The following is a 21,115-nucleotide window of genomic DNA, read 5'->3' as shown; positions in this document are numbered from 1 at the left end:
CAAGGAGGCTAAGAGACCATCCACCAGGACCTCCTATGCCTACAAGTGGAAAAGGTTCTGCATTTTGTGCACGTCCAAGAATGCGGACCCTACCTCCTACAAGGAAGATGTCATCCTTCCATACCTACTGCGTTTAGCTCAATCTGGCCTTAATTTCCATTCTATTAAGGTTCACCTTGAAGCATTAATTGTGTATAGGAAATGCCCTTCACAAACATCCTTTTTCCAGATACCTGTAATTAAATATTTTTTGGGGGGGTTTGAAGAAGGTATTTCCCCCCGTTAGGCTTCATTCGCCTTCGTGGGAGCTGAATGTGGTGCTGTCAATGTTGATGAAGGAGCCTTTTGAGCCTATTCATAAGGCTTCTCTACAGCATTTGTCCTAGAAGGCGGCTTTCCTTGTGGCTATAACATCGGCTCGCTGGGTGAGTGAGATTCAGGCTCTGTCTTGTCAGGAGCCCTATACTGTATTTCATGCTTCCAAGGGTGTCATTAGGACTCACCCCAAGTTTCGCCCTAAAGTGATATCTGATTTCCATGTCAAACAGACGATCACGTTACCTACGTTTTTTCAACATCCTTCCTCTCCGGTGGCGAGGTCCCTTCATTCACTTGATGTGAGGCGGGTGTTGAAATTCTACTTACATAAGACCAAAGACATTTGTAGGTCAGATCAGTTGTTTGTGGGAATTACGGTTCAGTCAGGACTGACCTTGCCACCTCCAAATAGTCCATATCTAAGTGGATTGTGTTCTGTATGACTCTAGGGGGTAAGCCTAAGGCTCATTCGACTAGAGGCAAAGCAGCTACAGCGGCTTTGCTACGCAACGTTCCCATTGCAGACATCTGTAGGGCGGCTACATGGAAGTCTGTCCACACATTTGCTAAACATTACTGCCTGGATTCTGATGCCAGGACAGATGCGCAAGTTGGGCAGACTTCGCTGAGGAATATATTTGCTCAGTAAGGATTTTTCTTCTAGGTTTCTTCCACCGCTGGGTTTGGTTGTTTGGGATGGGCTTGCCATTCTTTTCACAGATTATGACTATACACAGAGATCCCCTACTACAGAAGGAGTAGTTACTTACCTGTAACTCCAGTTCTGTAGTAGGGGTATCTCTGTGATAGTCATCAGCGACCCACCCTCCTCCCCGGTGGAAGAAACCTTGTTTTCCTGGATGCTACAGGCCTGGCTTTAAAAGACCTTCAAAAAGAACTGAAAGAAACTTGCCTTTGGCTGTGCTTCATGGGATACCGAGGGCCTCTGGAGGGTTCCTTAAAGGCACGGTATCCCTTTTCCAGACACATAATGGCAACCTATGAGGCTTGTCTGTCCAACCCTTCCTCTCTATCATGACAAAGGATTTATGTGAAGGGGAGTTTCTCTATGTGTGGTGAAACTCTGTAAAAATGTGTACATTTAATATTTGGCTATCCTTTTCACTTCAGGATGAAGTGCTGGCCAATGTAGCCTTGTTAATGTCAGGCTGCATTATTTGTCTTTCATTTTCTCTTAAGTGTCTATTCAGGACTGCAGAAGAAGACGACTTAGGAGACTATTTTGATTGCTCTAGGGTCCCCGCACATGGGCGGGACTATTCACAGATTATGACTATCACAGAGATACCCCTACTACAGAACTGGAGTTACAGGTAAGAAACTACTTCTCCCTTTTGATCCTACAGGGCGTTTTGGTTTGAGACCATTCACAAACCCACTTCTGAATAGGTATTGCTGTGGTATATATTCAGGAGAGAAATTTGTGGCTAGAAGTCTCAATCAGAAGAACAAGTTACTTACCTTCAGTAACTTTTGGCTGAAATTCTAGCCTCTGATTCCTCCACGACCCTCCCAGTCTGCACACTTGTCACACCAATTTGCTTTTAGGGGTCTGCGTCGGCAGGTGCCGATAGTCTCAAAAGCAATTGACGTTAGTACGCAGGATTGGCACAGAGGCTCCAAGTCTTTTCAGGAGCAGAAAGGCATCAGTGTGGAGCCCCAATATGTCACCTACAGACACGCAGAGATATTGCTGAAAAGTTCCTGGATCCAGTCAGACACCTGAGAAATATTCAAAAGGCTAGGAATCTGCGACTAGATGGTCTCCACCAGTCAGAATGTTTCTGAAGGTAAGTAACTTGTTGAATGGGCCCGTGCAGATATTAATATAGCGCAACCCTAGTTGATAGGCAGCGGTGTGAGGGCAGAGTCAAAGGTAAAGACGTGTGTGTCTGGAGGGAGTAGCTGGTTTCTAAGAGCTAAAAGGAACTGTTATAGCGTCATGAAGTAGTGTTTTTGAAGGGATGTGTTTTCAATTCTTTTTTAAATAGGAGCAGGTTTGATGTTCTTTATAGCACAACTGCTGTTGAAAGGCCCTCTGCTGTGCTGCCAGATGCTGTTCCAGGTCCTTTTCACCCAGGCAATACTGGCTTTCTTTCTCAAACTTCTTCACCTGTACTCTGTAGGGCCCTTAGTGTCCCATAAACCCTATGCGCCATATGACTGGCTTCGCGCAATCAGCCTGCCACTACTGACTCGTTTCTGACCTCCTGCAGGTGAGAGCCCATGCTCTGACATCAGAAATAATTCCTGCTCCTCTTGTCACCTCCTCAAAGCAGGATGGCTAATAATCATAATCAGCCAGGAGACTTTAAAGGCCTCTGTCACTTTTGCTATGCGATCCCGCCTTCAACCAGACAGGTCAAATGTCACCCCCCTGCCCAGGGCAGGCGGGAAATTTAGCTAGTCATTAGGTGTGTTAACTTTCCGGCTAGTTACACCCCTTACGGGGGCTACCTGATGTGAACACGAAAAATAGAATTCAGTCATCTAGGTTTTTGGTGAAATTAGGTACAATGGACAAGTGCTATGCCCATCCCCACAGGAAGTGGTCATATAGGGAGTGTTGGCACCCCTAAGGTGAGTAGCCCATTGGCTACTACCTTTTACTCCCCTTACTGCCCATAAATTGAGTATTTTTGTTGCACCCCTGACACCAGGAACTGAGATTCGACTGACACAAGAAGAGGACAGAGCGAAGAAAGCGAGAACTAAGGACCAGCATGCAGACTATTTGGCGCCAAACCCTGCCTGCCTGTACCTGTCTCGACAATCACGACACACTCATCCTCCCATTGTGCATCTGCCAAGCACCATAGTTGACTGCCAGCACTTCGCAAATTGCCAGTAATCTCCCTTGGAGTAGAGGAGTTACTCTCTTGCAGGCAGCAAACTCTGGTCCACAGTTCTCCCATTCCACGGTCTCTCTGACGCAGCAGCTGCCCAGGAAGAGATTTGTGTGCACCAGACGGTCCGATCAGTCTCCCCACCAAGTGAGAAGACGCCAGGACCAACCGGAGCCGAACTGCACCAATACCCGGAGTACCGGACCCCTTACAGCAACCAAAGCCTGTTTAAGTCCAGACTCCCACGACTCAGACTGAGAAGTTGTCGAGGAATGTCCGCACCGCAGAGACCCACTTTGAGAGTGGCTCACCTGTCCTGTTGCCCCCTCACCTGGCAGAGACCAACAACCGTGAGAGCCCGTGATGCACAAACCCAGCTGATCTAACCACTCTGCCCTGAGCGCCCCAGCCCTCATGAACCGAGCCCCCCATTGGGAGTTCCAGGACCTGTCACCAGTCCCACTCTAATTTGGCCTACAGTATCTGAATGGATTGGGAGTTTTAACTAAGTGTCAGATACGCGGTTCTGGAATCTGTAATAAAGAAGATAGCCTAGAGGTGCTTCTGGGTGGAAGGGGATCCTGACCATCCAGTTGTACTTTGATGATACATGCAAGCCTGTTTGCAAATATCTTTTTAACTGTATAGCATTTTATCAGTATGTGTCGCTGTTTGCTACCAATGCTATAAGATTCCGTCCGGAAAGAGGCACTGAATCTGCCCTCCTTGCCATCTGGGATGACCTATAAAATACAGTTGACCGCAACGGGGTTGCTGCCTTAGTCCTCTTGGACATCTCAGCTGCCTTTGACACGGTTGACCATGACACTCTGAAACAAAGACTCTATGAAGCCAGCATAGATGGAACTGCTTTAGACTGGATAGCGTCCTACCTTCGTAACAGAACTAATGTCATCCATACCCCACCTTTCTCGTCCAAACCATACTCCACAAAAGCAGGGGCCTTTCAAGGTTCTATCATCTCGCCCATGCTTTTCAACATCTTCATGAAGTCATTACCAGTACTGATCAATAAATTTCACCTCACTTGCTATAGCTATGCAGATGACACGCAAATACTCCTTCAACTGGAATGCCCCGAAGACATTGGAAAATCACCAATTTTCAGCTGTCTCAGAGCCGTGGATCAGTGGATGACCTGGAGACCAACAACCGTGAGAGCCCTCAAATTGAATGCTTCAAAAACTGAAATAGTCACGTGTGGCGATTGGAAACATTACAACCCGCTTGTCGCATGTCCTGATGAACTGGGATCACTGCCTAAAGTATCGAAGGAAGTAAGTAACCTCGGAATGACCATGGACTCCAAGCTGTCGATGAATGCCCAAGTGGATAAACTAGCAAGATCTAGCTTTGCTACTATAAAAACGCTGCAACGAATTTTCCCTCATTTGGGATTTCCATACAAGGTCCAAGCTACCATTCTCCTTGTTCTGTCCAAACTCGATTACGCCAATAGCCTCTACCACGGATCACCTTTAACAACCATGAAAAGACTACAACTGATTCAGAACTCGGCTGCCAGACTACTCTTGCATATCAAACCGCGAGACCACATCTCCCCTGCCTTGGAAGCCCTGAATTGTTTACCGGTTGCCAGAAGATCCACGTTCAAGCTGCTTTGTGTCACCCACAAAGCAATACATGGAATGGGACCGCTCTTCATCAGGAATAAAATCACCAAACCCATTCAACAAAGGAACCTCCGCTCTAAAGGAGCATCTCGCCTCAAAATCCCACCATACAAGAAAAAAAATGTGGGTGGCACATCCTTCTCTGTTCAAGCAGCCAAACTATGGAACTCTTTACCCCCTAACATAAGATCCGACAACCACCTTATCTTCAGAAAACGACTCAAGTTTTGGCTCTTCACCACATAAGCACCATATGCAAACAGAAATGTACAGCCTATCACTCTGTATACAAGCATTTTTTTCACTATTGAAATGTACCTATCTTTGTGTATTACTTTGTATAAACATGTAAAGTAATTATGTTGAGATAAAAAATAATAAATGAATAAATATCATCTTTGGTCTACATGTACATACTTCCATTGTGCATCTATGTACCTTCCATGTACTTGGATCTGTGTCTGTTACTTTTCTTCTGAAAAAGCATATCCAATGCACTACCCTATTTCTCATCCTGTGCCTCTTATCAATATCTTTAATCTACATATACTTACCTCCTTTATGTATCTATATACTTCCAATGTAATTATGGATCTATATATTTATCACTTTCTTGTAATTTAGCATTTCCAATGCACTACCCTATTTCTGAGCCTATACTTCGCTCAATATATCTTCTAGCCCAACCTTTCTGACTCATCTCAAACTTCTTCTACTACTCCTTCCAATGCACTACCCTATCTCTCATCCTATACATCTATAAATATATCCTCTACATCCACTCTCTCATTTATCCCAAACCGCATTCCAATACTATGATTGCCAAAATAACCCTTTCTAGAATCTCTCCTACTCTACCCCTCCTTGCATCATCTGACACCTCTTTTACTATACCGATCCCCTAAAACAAACCTTTCTAAACTCTTTCCTCTGAATCCTCCCCTCCAAAACTATACCTAAAAAGAAAATTAAAAAAAACTTTCACTCTTTTTTATCCCTCCACTATCCTTTTCAATCGAAATTAACACACTAACATGTTCACTTCTCAAATTCCATATTAAACTATACTACCCAAATAACTGAATAACATATCCACTGCTCAAATTACTTATTTTTTTTTACTATACTAATTTTCAACAGTAATCGTTTATGCGTTCCGGAGTGGCGTGCTACTCGCCAGAAAAGCGATTCAACACCCATCAGGGGTAACAAATGCTATATGAATGCAAATCTTTCTTCCCCTTTTATCCCTCCGCTTTCCTTCTCACTCCAAGTAACTGACTAATATCCACCACTGAAATTACTTCATATTTCACCATATTAATTCACCACTAATCCTTTGTAGGCTTTCTGAATAGCGTGCGTCAACAAGCGCTATATAAATACAAACCTTTGTCCTCCTCTATCCTTCTGCTATCATTCCAAATCGTAATAACTGACTAACCTATCCACCACTTAAAATGTACTTGCATGTTTCACTATACTTATTCAACACTAATGCTCTGTGGGTCCCGGTGTAGCGTGCTACTCGCCGAAAAAGCGCTTCGACGCCTCGTCGGGGGTAGTAAGCGCTATATAAATGCAATTACAATACAATACAATACAATATATCGTTTATGCCTTTTTTCCCGTAGGAAAGCATTGCTGGGTAATTGAAGTGAACATTTTACTTATCTTACTTACCTGTAAAAATCAATATCTCAAAAAGTACTTGATACCGAAGTGCTTGGTGTTGGAATTTATATAAAAACGTGTTCTATTTCTAAATTGGGTACAGATTTATTCTTGAGTGTCATTTATTGCCTTGGAGTATAACAAATACTTAGCACTACCCTCTGATGAGCCTAAACTGCTTGCCCAGACTTCCACAAAAGAGAGCATTTTAGTTTACTTGTGCCTCTAAACCAATAAGAGTAGCCTGGACACAGCGTACCTGGTTTTGGTGCTCAATATAGGGAGCGAGCCTCCTACAGTAAGGCAGCTAGTCTTCAGTCCTGACCATTTTGTCTTTTGGGCTTGCTGGCTTTCTGCTAGAACATATAAGGTCATGCAGTGTCCACTTTCAGTGGATATCGTACAGATGGATCATTTTATGAAAGATTTGGGTTTCGTAAGCAGTTATGGAAGACTTGCCGTGGTTGCCACTACTGGAATTGTCTTGTTTGGAAGCTTTTTTGTTCTCCCTGTGTTCGGACAGTCATATGCTGGTGCTAGAGTTTCCTCCCAATCCTTTGATCTCGTGTTGAGGAAGCTATGTCAGAACTAGGCGTAGATTATCTTGATTGCTCTGGAGTGTTATCTTTAGATGTGGCACTTGGATCTTTTCAGTTCCTTTTGCCCTCCCAGCTTTGTGCCATCAGAGTGACTTGCTCAGCAGTAAGACAACATCCGGCATCCAAAACCAAAGCCTCCACACCTCTAGTTTAAGTAGAAATGTGCGTTCCTTGTATTTGCCCTCCGATGTGTATGCCTTTATCCTGTAAGCATGTTGTTTATCCACTAAATTGATCTAAGCTGACCGGTCTCATTTTGTTACCCTGTGGGCAGGGGAGGATGATGATCTCCCTCAAGGTAAATTAGTCTGCTGTGTTGCACTTTGCATTCTCTCTTGCCCGGCACAGTTAATGGCTATTTGTCATCCCATTAGGCATTTCTTTGTTTATCAGAGCAGCCTTTGTTCTTCAAATATCCTATCATGCAGTTTTTGTAGGGTCCTACATTTGTTTCCCCCCTTCTTCCTTTGTGATGCCTTAGTGGTACCTTAATTTGGTAGTCTCTGATACATTCTTCCTTTTAGTATATGCACCGTTGATTTTTCTGACATTGAATTCTTTTTTTCTTATTGCTATTGTGTTGGCTGGGCATGTTAGTGAGCCCCAGGCCTTGTCTGTTCAACATCCGTTCACTTCTGTTTTTTCAGACAAGCTGGTCTGCCGACGAGGGGATTGTCTCCTTAAGTTGGTCACTCCCTTTCATGAGGGTCAGTCCATTAACTTGCTAACATACTTCACTTTTCCTCATTTCATTGAGTAGAAGGAACAGCTATATGGTTTGGACCCATGTAGGCCACAGCTTTTAAATAGAAAGAAACGTGTGAGTTCTGTGTCTACAATCAACTTTTCTTGGTTACACTGGCTCCTAGTAGGACAAGATAATTGAAAAATGGTATGTTTTCCCTCTGTCATGCTTAGTCTTGAAATATGGCATGTCTGGCAAACGACTGTCTAGAAGAAATCAGAGTCCATTTCACCACAGCAAACGCTGTCTCTGTTGCCTGTTCCTTTTCACTCATTTGTGAAGTGTCGGTGATTGTTCACTGGTACCCACCTTCCTCAGACACGGTCTAGATTCAGAGGTCTGCCAAGATGACTGTTTTTTGCCATGTTAGTGCTGCAGGATTTCTTGGTTTAAAAGTTTCGTCGGACCCATCATTTGGGAGATGCTGCTTTGGTTTCAGTTCAAGAAGTGAGAAATTGCAAGTAGGGCCATCAGAAAAACAAGTTACGTACTTTACCATTCTTTGGAATGTATACTCTTATATGTAGATTCCTAACTATTTCCTTCTGCCTCCCCATTCTGAGGAATAGTTCCGCATTTTTCATAAGGTCCGAATCTGGATGCATTCACTGCCCGCTTTGTTGATAATGTCGGCCATGCTATCTGGAGACTGGATAAAATAGATTAGGTACTCCCAGAAGTGCAACCGGTTGGGTCTCTTACGCAGATTCTTGATGTATACCATGGGGTGGAGCCAGATACTTAGTGACCTAGTAGCTCAGCAGAGAGGTTACAGTCTCCGAATTCAGCCCACTGCTATGCAGGATTCAAGAGGTGAGGAATCTGCAGGGAGATGGAATATCCACTGTAACGATTGTTACCAGGGAACCGTCCACCTTTCCCTTCATGGTGTTTAAAATGAAGGAAGTCTGGCAGCAGGTGTTCATTCCCCACATTTTTTTAAGTTCAGGAGATACAAATGATATTTAAATTTTAGTAGCTTGTTAAAGAAGTACTTGAACTTGATGTTGTGCCAATATCGGGGCCTAAACATTCCACAATTGTGGTGCTTAGAATGTGTATAGTGGGACCTATTTTTCCTAGTTTTCCGACTGACTCAACAAAAATATCTGAGCCCATGCTTTCACAATGCCACATAAAAAAAGCTTGTTGCATAGCTGTCCATGGCCTGCCTTCTGTTCAAGCCCTCAAGTCTGATTTAGAGTTGGGTTGTAAAGGAAAGTACTCTTATTTGTGGAGGACATTCTAAGTGATAAGATAATCTACAGGTCAATTTCTTCCAAACTACTATCCCTGTATTGTAGGAAATTCTAGCCTGGATTCTCATCCTGATTTAGCAATTCATTGAGATATCAGAGGATTTCAATTTCCAAGCTTTAAACCATGACTATAGTTTAAAGGTTTGTGTTTAGATCCGCAACCTTTTGTAAATGAGAAATTACACTGGAAAGCTGAAATGCATGAGACTATTGTACATTCCAGTGCATGTTTTTCATTGTTTAATTGACGATTACGTTTTTTAATGCATGAAATGTATGCACCTTTAATTACTGTCTCTGGCAAATGTTATTACTCTTGTTATGGATTAAAATTTGTATTATTTTTTCAATCTTTGAGTTATCATCGTTGCATGACGTTTCCCATGCAACTGTAATACCTTTTTCTATTTCTTCAGCAGAAATATTGCTGACGTCTGGAATCTTACTACAGCAACTATCTGAATAAAAGATGCACTATAAAGAACAAAGACGCGATGCTGGGGACACTTTTACTAGCCTCATTGAGAAGGCTTCAAAGTCACTTGTAAGATGTTTTGGTCTAGCAAATCATCCATTGTAATATTGTATTGCACATCGCAATGGACATGAGGATTTTTTGTTGGTTTGCAGATTCTGGTTACTTCTAAGTTTTATAGTGGTCTTTTATGTATTGACTGCCAACCAGAGAAGTAACCAAACATTATGAAGAGATCTGAAGAAGCCACCTGGTAAAATTCCTCTTAAATGTTACATTTGTGGAGCAGCATTACTGAAAAGTTCAAAATCCTCACCTTGCTTGGACCTTTTGAAACAATAGTGAATTTTCATCCCCTCCTATGAAGCCTTCTAGGATTTTCTAAGCGGAATGTAAATGGAGAAACATTTCCATGCTTTGTTTGGATGAAATCTTACATGCAAGCTTGAGCTGGTCATTGACTTGTTGGTGTGCAGTGGAATGTGCTTTTATGAATGTTGAAATTATTTCAGATTTGAAGAACTTTGGAAATACACAACAAATGCTACAGCATCTGTTATGGAGCTGATCAGTGAATGGAACAATAACATTTTATCTTATTGGGACTAAACCTCCTTCAGGAAGGACACAGAACTGCATTATGCATCAGAATTCTTTGTAAATATTCCATGTACATATTTAAGATATTGTATTATATTCGAATTTTGTAGGTCACAACAGCTCACTTTTGCGGAGTTTGTGAAACTACATATTTAACGATGTATGTAAAAATTTCAGCCTATTGAAATCGATCTATGAACATTTGTTGGTTTTATTTAATGTCCTTGGAGTAGGCTGCTTTCATCCCATATTATTTTTATTTTTTTTGTTGTATGTGGAGGGTTATGGGAAGGTGTAACAGAAGCGTACAAATAAAAATGTTATTTCTGGCATAGATTTAAAAGTTTAATTAGGTTTAAGCAGTCTGCTTATTTTTCCATTTTAGCAAGCACTTTGTTTATGAACAGACTTTTAAAAAAACCTGTAAATAACAGTTCAAACGTTTGGTATTTGTATGTAATGTTTTTGTTTTGTCTTTTCGCTCTGTTTTACTATACTTTATGCATTTGTACCTCTGTAAATTGAGGTTGGAAGTTCTCTCAATGATCATTTTTTGGCAGGTATAAGACTTGAAGCAGGTTTGACTAAAGCTTCACTTGCCAACAAATTCAGTCTCAACGTAACTTGTCGTGGTAACTATCATTAGTTCCATAATGTAGCACATTTTAACTTTAGAAAGTGCTTGACAGCAATGAGTTACCTATGTGAAATCCTAAGAACATAGAGTCAAAAGTTAATCCATCCCAGTGAAATTTAAACCATTACTTTTCATCGATGGCCAATTCTAATTTCTGGTATTTGTAGACTAAATCTGCTTGTCAAATGTCATGATTGTGCTGTACAAAAACCTGATTAAAGTTACATTTGTAACTTTGATACTTATAAGTGGTGCTTTGAGGGAATGTTTTATGAGAAGTGTTATCTTCATGCACAAAATTTAGTTGGAAGGCACCTAGGGATGAAGTACATCATGAATGTAGGTGGTTAGTAGTGCACCACACATAGTGGATGTAATTTTTATAGGTGTAGCTTTCAGTCGAGTTTATTGTTGAAGCAATAATGTCTATTTTAGAAGTCATTTGTGCTGCTGTTGTGCATGGTTATGGGAATTGTTTTATTGGAACAGACGGTAGCTTCTTGGCAATGAGTAATTTGTTTGGCATGTCCCGTTCTTATTATAATGCTCCCTTAATAATTCAATGGAATTCAAATTTCCTAATCATACTTTTCAATTGACATTGGATAATTTCAAGCAAAATATGTGATGGCCTATTTCTGTTAGCACAGTAAAAAAAATTGGCTTCTTCCTTATATGCCAATTGCCCTTTAGATGCCATCGCAAATTAAATTTGTAACAGCATGAGAAACCGGGTAAAAGGTACCTAGTAAGGATTGCAGTCTACAACAATTTCTAAGATGCAATCTACCTGTACCAATATTACCCACAGTTAACGAGTAAAGAGCTTGCAACTAAACTGTCAAATGAATGAGTTAGCATACAGAACAGTCCTATTCACAATTATGCAAATTGCACTTTTATGTTTGCTAACCTGTGACCAAAGGTTATTTGGCTTCAGTGTTCATTTAATTTCCCCTTAACATCGAATCACCCTTCTTTAGTGTTAGAAACTCCTATGACAGTGATGTGTATCGCCAATGTGATGCAGTATTTTCTGGTTTCAACATGCATCTAGGCTTACAGCTGTCCTTTTATTACATGACAGATGAATACAAGATACTTTGACTGGCAATTTGTGAAATGAACTACTTGAAGGAAAAACCCATCACATGTTTGAAATGTCCTATTTAAAGTCATGCTCATTTATTATTGTTTCAATGTAACGTTTCAGTTACAAGGTGATTGTGTTCCAGAGTCAGACACTCAAGGCAAGAAGATGTCCTCTGCTAGGCTGGATCATCCGGTGATCTGAATGTCTTGATTTTTATAGCAGAAATAATGTATCCAAAACGTTGAGGAGTGTTTGAGGCTGAGACCTGATCACTTGCTTAGCAGCCCTCAGTGAATTGAACTGTGATTTAAGCAGACAAATGCTTTCGTACTAATTATTACATGTATGTCCAGATGAAAGCTCACTTGAGTAGTCAAGCCTGTGTTGACTTGTTTGTGACTGAAATGTAAATTGGCACTTTGAAGTCCAGGATGATAGTTATGAGACTTGTCAGTCAGTGATTCTGGTGTCTCTTAAACTGTCAATCCAGCACAAGAGTTTGATCTTGCATTATATGCTCCCATTGTTTAAGCATGGTACCTCATGTGGTTCATGAATTTGTTTCATTTAAACTAATCCAGTTTCTGTACTAGTTCCTCTGTGGGTAGTTTATGAAATTATTATTGTAGGTTTTTTTTATGTCTGGGTGCACAAAAGGTGACTTTAGGATATGACGGATGCCTCCATTGTGTTTTCACCCAAAAGAGTTGGGTGACCCATACCAGCAAGCTTCTTGTGGGTGATTGAGGGTCATTATTAATTCCACTTTTGTTAATCCAGAGAAGCATACTTTATTTGTGCTGTCATACTCAAACTCCTCCACCTGTATTCTCAAATGTATTCCTGGACCTACAGGATCGTTTACCCAGAAGAAAAATTAGTCTTCACTCGGATACCTATTCTGTTAAAGTGGATTACCACTTATCTGTTTAACAATCTGTTTCTGAAATTTGGTGGCAAATCTCTGATAGATTAAAAGTGTGGTTTTGCTGAGGATAGTATGCTAGAGCAATCATAATAACCAGAGATTCTTTCTGACGCAAGGTTAAGCTCTAGAATTGGCATTTAGGATGCCACAGTAAGCGACTGGCCTTTACTTTCCCATTTTATTAACTATGTGCAAAAGTGTGACAGCTGCACTGCCATATGAAAGAAACTATAGTCGAGCATTTATGAAAAGTTTGAACAATTCTTTAAACATGTGGCCACATTTTTACAAAGGAAAACAGAATAATATGCAAGACCATTTTCTTCAAATATACTTTCCAGCTTTAATTTTTTTCTAAACTGCCCTAGGAGAATGACATATTTGTATACTAGACGTCATGCCTGCAAATATCAATGTATATCCTGCATTCACAAGCCTACAGTAGCATTTGCCTTCATATTTTTCTAAATGTATTTTTTTCAATACACCACTTCATAATTTAATTTCTAGTGCCTTTTTATCGTTACCATGCATAAAATGTATTTTAGAGGTTTTGAAAGAGTGTTTCATTTGGATCATGTATGCTTTGTGAGGAAATGGGGATCTTAGGTTGATACATTTTACTTGACAGTAAACTTGTTAAAATCTCTTGCAGTACCAGTTTCCTCTTACTTAGTAGCTGACAGAGTAATGATTTTCTTTTAAATTTCCCAACTCCTAAGATTTTCTTTTCTGGCAATAAAGTTTTCCAGTTCTACAGTCATTGCTTCGGTTCTGCTGGTGCTTCTAATTTCAAATGTGAATATTTATCCCAAGTAGCTTACCTACCTCTTGCTGTTTCTCAGTGGTCTTCTGTAAAATGTTAGAGGGTTATTCAATATCCTTTTTATAATCATACATTTAGTTTCTCTACTGGACTCAGTCTGTTTTTAATGAAACCTCTAGGGATGACCCATTTGCCCACACACAACACATTTTCCCTTTAGTGTGATAATTTCTAAAAGTGTGATCATGAAAGCTGATTTACTATTCGAAACGATGTGCTGCATTCACTTGCCCTATATTGGCTTTTACATAATGTGATTAAGGTTTTTATACACCTTAACATCTTCTTGAGCAAGGACAATGGTGAACTCTTAATTTCATTTATATGAAGGGTTTTTCCTTGATGTATATTCTCATGTTACTGGTGTGTGAAAACCCATGCAGTAGAATAGGCAACTTAGATTCTGTGAAATCTCTCTGCCGCACTGTATTCTTAACGTATGCTTTTACTGCTCTGAAGTTGCATCTCAGTGTTAAGGGACGGTGTGAATCCTGCAGTCATGTATGCAGTACTTTTACAATTCCTTCTTCCACACTTCATGAGCTGCTTTGACCAGAGTGCTGGATGAATCCTAGATCATTAAACTCGAACACTGGTTCATGTCCATGTATTCCTATGTCACAATCAGAAGCCTCTTAATGCTTCGCTATGTACAATGTCTATGCAACGAAGGCACCTGGAGTAGTCCTAGTCTGGAAGGATGTCTTTCTATAACTGGATTGTTTAAAATGCATGTAAGGGAATGAATAGACGAAAAATAACAAGGACCCCCTGTTGATACAACTGAATATGTTATACAGGGAAAATAAACAATGTGAAAAATAACCATCAAGTATGATATCACCAGGGAGGTAACGACAACACAAGGCGCAACATACAAATTAAAAGTACAAAATTGTGCTTTATTATTAAGTATATGTACTCAGGATAAAACCATTGGGGTTCAAATATATAATCAATTTATACACTTGACCTATTCTAATTAAAAAACAACACTAATTGACAAACAAAATAAAAATATCAATGACACAATTAATAAATTCATAAGACAGTGGCAAACAATAACAATCTTCGACGCGCGTTTCGGCGTTTGAACAAGAACGCCTTCTTCAGGAGCCACAATTAAAATCTGAAAAACATATATAAGGAGGATTAAAATCACCATTGGGGGAGAAGCATTTGCCTCTCTACATAGTTTTAATACATAAACATATTACCATTGGGAGAGAAGTACTAGCCTCTCTACATACTTTTCATACATAAACATATAACAATATTGTGAACCGCCTTGCATATCAGTGAAGTTCCCTGCTTAGTAGCCAAACTGTAGCGCTACATAAGTTACAACAATTATATTATAATATTTGAGCAGTAGTGTAGTTGCATCCTACCCAGGTCCTACAAGATACTCAGACCTGGACTCATTACTGTTACCTTCTCAACATTTACCAAAATTCCGGAGAATCTTATTTCAGACCGAGTTATATCGTGACACTATTTTTTTATAAATATAAAAAACAGCAAACTGGTAATTATAGAAAGGACAGTCTAATTTATCATTCCTTTTGGTATCTATTCCTTGAGATTATACTGACTCAAAGTACCGCTGCATATTGTTGATGCCTCCCATTATTTGGTTCATATGAACTGGTAGCTATATTTTAGATTAATCGGGAATATTTTCTTGTATTACACTTGATTCTAGCTACATTGTCCTTACCAGGAGATCGCGAGTTTTGACTTGTTTCCAAGTGATGGCTGGAACATAGGGGGACACTCTGTTTCTAAACGGGAGGGCAGTTGATGGACCCCAGTCCGTATCGATATATCCTACCAATCCAGCTAAAGTACTAAACAACAACAAAGTGGATAAATATTTTCTGTCTCTCGTATTAAATAGGATTTATTTTTACACATGTTATACAGGTCTTACCTAGTATTAGTTAGCAAAATGTATTGCGGTCGCCCTGAATGGAGGCATCCAATCTTTAAAAGTGCTGAGAATCACAAAAGATAAAAGAGGAAAACCGAACTCATTACCTCACCACAGATGGACATAAAGCAACAACTACTGTGTCATTGTATGATGGGTACAGAATCTTACCTACAGAGTGTAACCCAAGGGGGTTGCTATTTTCAAAGCAGACGGCTCTTCATCGGTATAGCGCTCGTTACTTTGGGTAATTTCTTTTTTTAAAATAATAAAAACTGTGGGTATAAGATAGCAGCAAACCCACCGTCAGTATTCTCATTATAAATTTAAGATTCCACAACAGTGTCAACAAATTGCACGACACCATTTTCAAAACTGATAACTGCCCGACACCATTTTCAAAACTGATAACTGCCCGTGAATACACCCTTCATGTCCCCCAGCTGCAGGGACGCTATCAGTGGGCGTGGAGTCTGCGGGAATCAATACTACCGCAGCAACCTAGGGCTTCTCTATTTTAAGGTTGGAGAGCGCTCTTTACTCTACTATTCGCATCAACCGACCGAAAAAATAAAAATAAAAAATAAAAATAAAATAAATATATACCATACCCGTGATTTTATTTTTTCGGTCGGTTGATGCGAATAGTAGAGTAAAGAGCGCTCTCCAACCTTAAAATAGAGAAGCCCTAGGTTGCTGCGGTAGTATTGATTCCCGCAGACTCCACGCCCACTGATAGCGTCCCTGCAGCTGGGGGACATGAAGGGTGTATTCACGGGCAGTTATCAGTTTTGAAAATGGTGTCGGGCAGTTATCAGTTTTGAAAATGGTGTCGTGCAATTTGTTGACACTGTTGTGGAATCTTAAATTTATAATGAGAATACTGACGGTGGGTTTGCTGCTATCTTATACCCACAGTTTTTATTATTTTAAAAAAAGAAATTACCCAAAGTAACGAGCGCTATACCGATGAAGAGCCGTCTGCTTTGAAAATAGCAACCCCCTTGGGTTACACTCTGTAGGTAAGATTCTGTACCCATCATACAATGACACAGTAGTTGTTGCTTTATGTCCATCTGTGGTGAGGTAATGAGTTCGGTTTTCCTCTTTTATCTTTTGTGATTCTCAGCACTTTTAAAGATTGGATGCCTCCATTCAGGGCGACCGCAATACATTTTGCTAACTAATACTAGGTAAGACCTGTATAACATGTGTAAAAATAAATCCTATTTAATACGAGAGACAGAAAATATTTATCCACTTTGTTGTTGTTTAGTACTTTAGCTGGATTGGTAGGATATATCGATACGGACTGGGGTCCATCAACTGCCCTCCCGTTTAGAAACAGAGTGTCCCCCTATGTTCCAGCCATCACTTGGAAACAAGTCAAAACTCGCGATCTCCTGGTAAGGACAATGTAGCTAGAATCAAGTGTAATACAAGAAAATATTCCCGATTAATCTAAAATATAGCTACCAGTTCATATGAACCAAATAATGGGAGGCATCAACAATATGCAGCGGTACTTTGAGTCAGTATAATCTCAAGGAATAGATACCAAAAGGAATGATAAATTAGACTGTCCTTTCTATAATTACCAGTTTGCTGTTTTTTATATTTATAAAAAAATAGTGTCACGATATAACTCGGTCTGAAATAAGATTCTCCGGAATTTTGGTAAATGTTGAGAAGGTAACAGTAATGAGTCCAGGTCTGAGTATCTTGTAGGACCTGGGTAGGATGCAACTACACTACTGCTCAAATATTATAATATAATTGTTGTAACTTATGTAGCGCTACAGTTTGGCTACTAAGCAGGGAACTTCACTGATATGCAAGGCGGTTCACAATATTGTTATATGTTTATGTATGAAAAGTATGTAGAGAGGCTAGTACTTCTCTCCCAATGGTAATATGTTTATGTATTAAAACTATGTAGAGAGGCAAATGCTTCTCCCCCAATGGTGATTTTAATCCTCCTTATATATGTTTTTCAGATTTTAATTGTGGCTCCTGAAGAAGGCGTTCTTGTTCAAACGCCGAAACGCGCGTCGAAGATTGTTATTGTTTGCCACTGTCTTATGAATTTATTAATTGTGTCATTGATATTTTTATTTTGTTTGTCAATTAGTGTTGTTTTTTAATTAGAATAGGTCAAGTGTATAAATTGATTATATATTTGAACCCCAATGGTTTTATCCTGAGTACATATACTTAATAATAAAGCACAATTTTGTACTTTTAATTTGTATGTTGCGCCTTGTGTTGTCGTTACCTCCCTGGTGATATCATACTTGATGGTTATTTTTCACATTGTAAGGGAATGAATTCCATGTTGCATAAAGACTATGCGAACGCAAATAGCATTATTTCAGTGCATAAATTGCACTAACTCCCATTGTTTAGGATATCTGATATATTGTGTGATTGTTCACCTACTTAGTTGACCCCGCCATATAAGGTCACAGTCAGTACTACTTTGTAGAATATGCAGAATATACAAAATAATACTCTTTTTGGGTGATGTCCGTACATTGATCCTCATTGAAAATGTTCTTGGTGTAATATTTGAAAATTAGTCCATTTCATCAGTGCCATCCTTCTTCCATTACCTCTTTTTATAGTTGTGTGGATTGTACCCATACATCGGTTGATAAAAGTTTATTCTATCAGTGTTTTATTCTCTCAAGGGTTCCATATACTCAAGTTAGGTGTCAATTCACGGTGAGCTTCATCCTAGCATTAATATTGCATTGGTTACATAAAGGGTCTCCATTTTTCGTAATTAAAAAATTTACATCATTCAATGTTTTTTCCCTGTAGGTATCTTGTAGCCTGCAGCACATTTTTCTAAGACCCATTCAAAATACTGAATCTACTGGAATTGAATTGTTGCTAAATCGAATTCGGTGCAACCAGTAATAAAGTATTAGTCCCTATTAAGAACAGTACCTCGGAACAGTTATCTAATGTGGTGATGTTGGTGTGATTGATCAAAAAAAAAAAGTCAGTTACTTGATCTTTCGCTGGACATAACTTCCTTTTGTATGTTCTGCATTACATGGGGCACTGAATCTAAACGTTTCTCCTTCTCTGCAAATGCCATGTTACCTTCTCTCACTTTTCACAGCAGATGTGAATATAAATAAGTGTAACATGATGATTTTCCCTGGGATCATCTTTTGGATTGTTTTACTTTTACTATTTTTTTGCAACTGAAATAATGGTTTTATATTACTGATTTTGCTTGCAGTGCATTCTTTTGAATTCAGCTTCTGTAACTGGCTCCATCAGCTCCTTATATACATCTGTACTTTGGTGTAGGGTAATTTATAGTCTCAGCTTGACTGTTTTGTATTTACAATTTGAGACAAGCACATTCTTTGATAGACAGTATTGCTGGTAGGTCATTTCCGCTAGGATAAGGTCACTATTTATTAAAACAAAATGGTTGCTTTTCCAAATATTTTTGAAAAAGGTTATTCTTTACATAAGAACAATCTATCTCTGAGCCCATCACAGGGATATGTTTGAAAGAAAGAAAATGGAAATCTCTGACCTGAATTGTTTTTAAATAATGGGATCTTATTTAATGCTCTGAGAGAGAATCCTCTACATTCTAGGGTTACACGAAGCAATTCCCAGTTCATAGATGTGATATGGGAATAAGAATATTGCCTCCTTTTACCCCAGAACATTGGTCAAAAGACATTCTTAAGTACCCTTTTCAAACATTTTCACAAATGTGATTAGCAAGGATTGTTGCAGTTTGTCGCTTGTTCTCCTTTGTTTATTTGATTTTTCTTTCTAAATGTCTAATCACTATAAATCTCATGAATATCACTTTAGCTATCATTTATTTGTATTTATTGTGTATGTTAGAGAAGTCCATAATAATGATAACCTAAAATGTAATATGCCTGTCCATATGAAAGGATACGCAGAATCCCGAAAAACCCACATTTTTGCACAGCTACACCTTACAGCTTACAACCGGTTTGTAGCCTCTCCCAAAATGTGTGCTTTTGCAGAAGAAAAAAGAGCATTATTGAGCTATATTTGAATGTTGCAACTTTTATTGAGGAAAGTTTATTTTACATGTGTGCAGATTTTGGAAAATATACTATGTGAGTAAATATAAAGTCATAATTCTGAGAAAGCAATATGTAAGATCTTCTTTGGACGCTTACAGTTTGAGATCATTCTACTTTTACTTTATAATATGGATTGCTGGAAATATCTAAATGTCTTCACATTGCAAGCAGAACATGATTTGTGGCAATTTATAAAACTGCTGATTGTAAGCTGTTACTGCTTATTTCTATATTGATGTTCATGTAAATAAAGGTTTCTATTTAAAACTAGATTTGATTTGCATTTTGTTTGTATGTTTTCTCAAAAGTACATTGATTTATTTTGTAAATAGCTATAGTTAAGTATTTTGACCATTGGCTCTCTCACGTCTTCATGCTTTGAATGAAATAACAGTATCATGTTTAATTTTCAGTGTACTGTCAGTCAAGTGCAGCAAACATGAGAAGCAAAATGCATGCAAGAGACAAATAATTCCCTCTTATTCTGCCTAATTTGCTGTCTCACCACAAAAATCTAGTACTACATTATTACAAAACAGTCAAAACCCCACGAAAGGGAGCCACACAATTTTGGTTTGGGCTGGTAGTGGAAATTAGTGCAGAACATATCGATGCCAACTGCAACTTCAAGAAGATTAGGGCCGAGTATTTTAATACTCTTCTAGAGCCAGGACATGTCAGTGATATAGGGGTTCAGAGGAAGTTTGTTTATTCCTGCAGACATGCGTGTGGGCATGAGACCTAAAAGGAAAGGGGCAACTATTCATGGGATATTTTAGCACGTTCATGCAGTTAGTGGATTAAAGACAATTAAATGTTTTTTCAGCACCCAATATTTTTGAGATCAGTAAGATAAGTAGTACATCTAATAAGGAGGACTCTACTCCCAAGGTAGAGGAATATGGCATTTATTAGCGGGCTACCTTTGGCAGAGCAAGACAAGAAGACAACATTCGAAAACAGTGGGAGCATAGACTTTAAAATCAGGATGAACATCACTGACTAGGTAGGTGGTGTATGTTCTTTTGGCATGATTTATGTTGGGAGTAACATCAGACCCTTAGGAGAAAGAGTGATGGAGCCCTTAAGAGCAGTAGAAACTGGGGACTTGAGATACCCTATTGCGGTACATAGGGCAGTGTGTAAACAAAGGACACCTCATCTGGCACCTCTGTTTCATAATATTGTTGTCACATACAGTCCCGAGAGGGGGAAATGGAGAACTTTGCCTATGAAGGCTGGAAGTCGGATGGATTATGAAATTAAAAGTAGTAGAGATGGGTTTTAACATAGTCTCCTAAGAAATACCGTAGCTAGGATCGAAATCTTGATATGGAATGAAACTCAGAAGTTGACTATTAATGCATGATGTTCTGCCTGTATTGTAAGTAAGGCAAAAACCAAAACTGTGA

General features: G+C 39.3%; 1 protein-coding gene across 5 annotated transcripts in view; it reads left to right on the top strand.

Annotated features, from left to right (window-relative positions):
• Positions 1-13,613, top strand: part of NCOA3 (nuclear receptor coactivator 3) — a 551,775-nt gene extending 538,162 nt beyond the window's left edge. For 2 of the 5 annotated variants that reach the window (XM_078651869.1, XM_078651868.1), the window contains one exon: positions 9,534-9,680. In XM_078651869.1, coding sequence (XP_078507995.1) covers positions 9,534-9,548 — 15 coding nt within the window. In that variant the 3' untranslated portion in view covers positions 9,549-9,680. Of the gene's footprint in view, positions 1-9,533 lie in introns of all 5 variants that reach the window. The other 3 variants (XM_078651867.1, XM_078651866.1, XM_078651870.1) reach the window with 3 other exon arrangements.
• Positions 13,614-21,115: the final 7,502 nt, after the last annotated feature.

The sequence above is a fragment of the Lissotriton helveticus genome, chromosome 7, assembly GCF_964261635.1.
Source record: "Lissotriton helveticus chromosome 7, aLisHel1.1, whole genome shotgun sequence".
Classification (NCBI taxonomy): Eukaryota; Metazoa; Chordata; class Amphibia; order Caudata; family Salamandridae; genus Lissotriton; species Lissotriton helveticus.
This window is presented reverse-complemented; position numbering and strand designations above follow the sequence as displayed.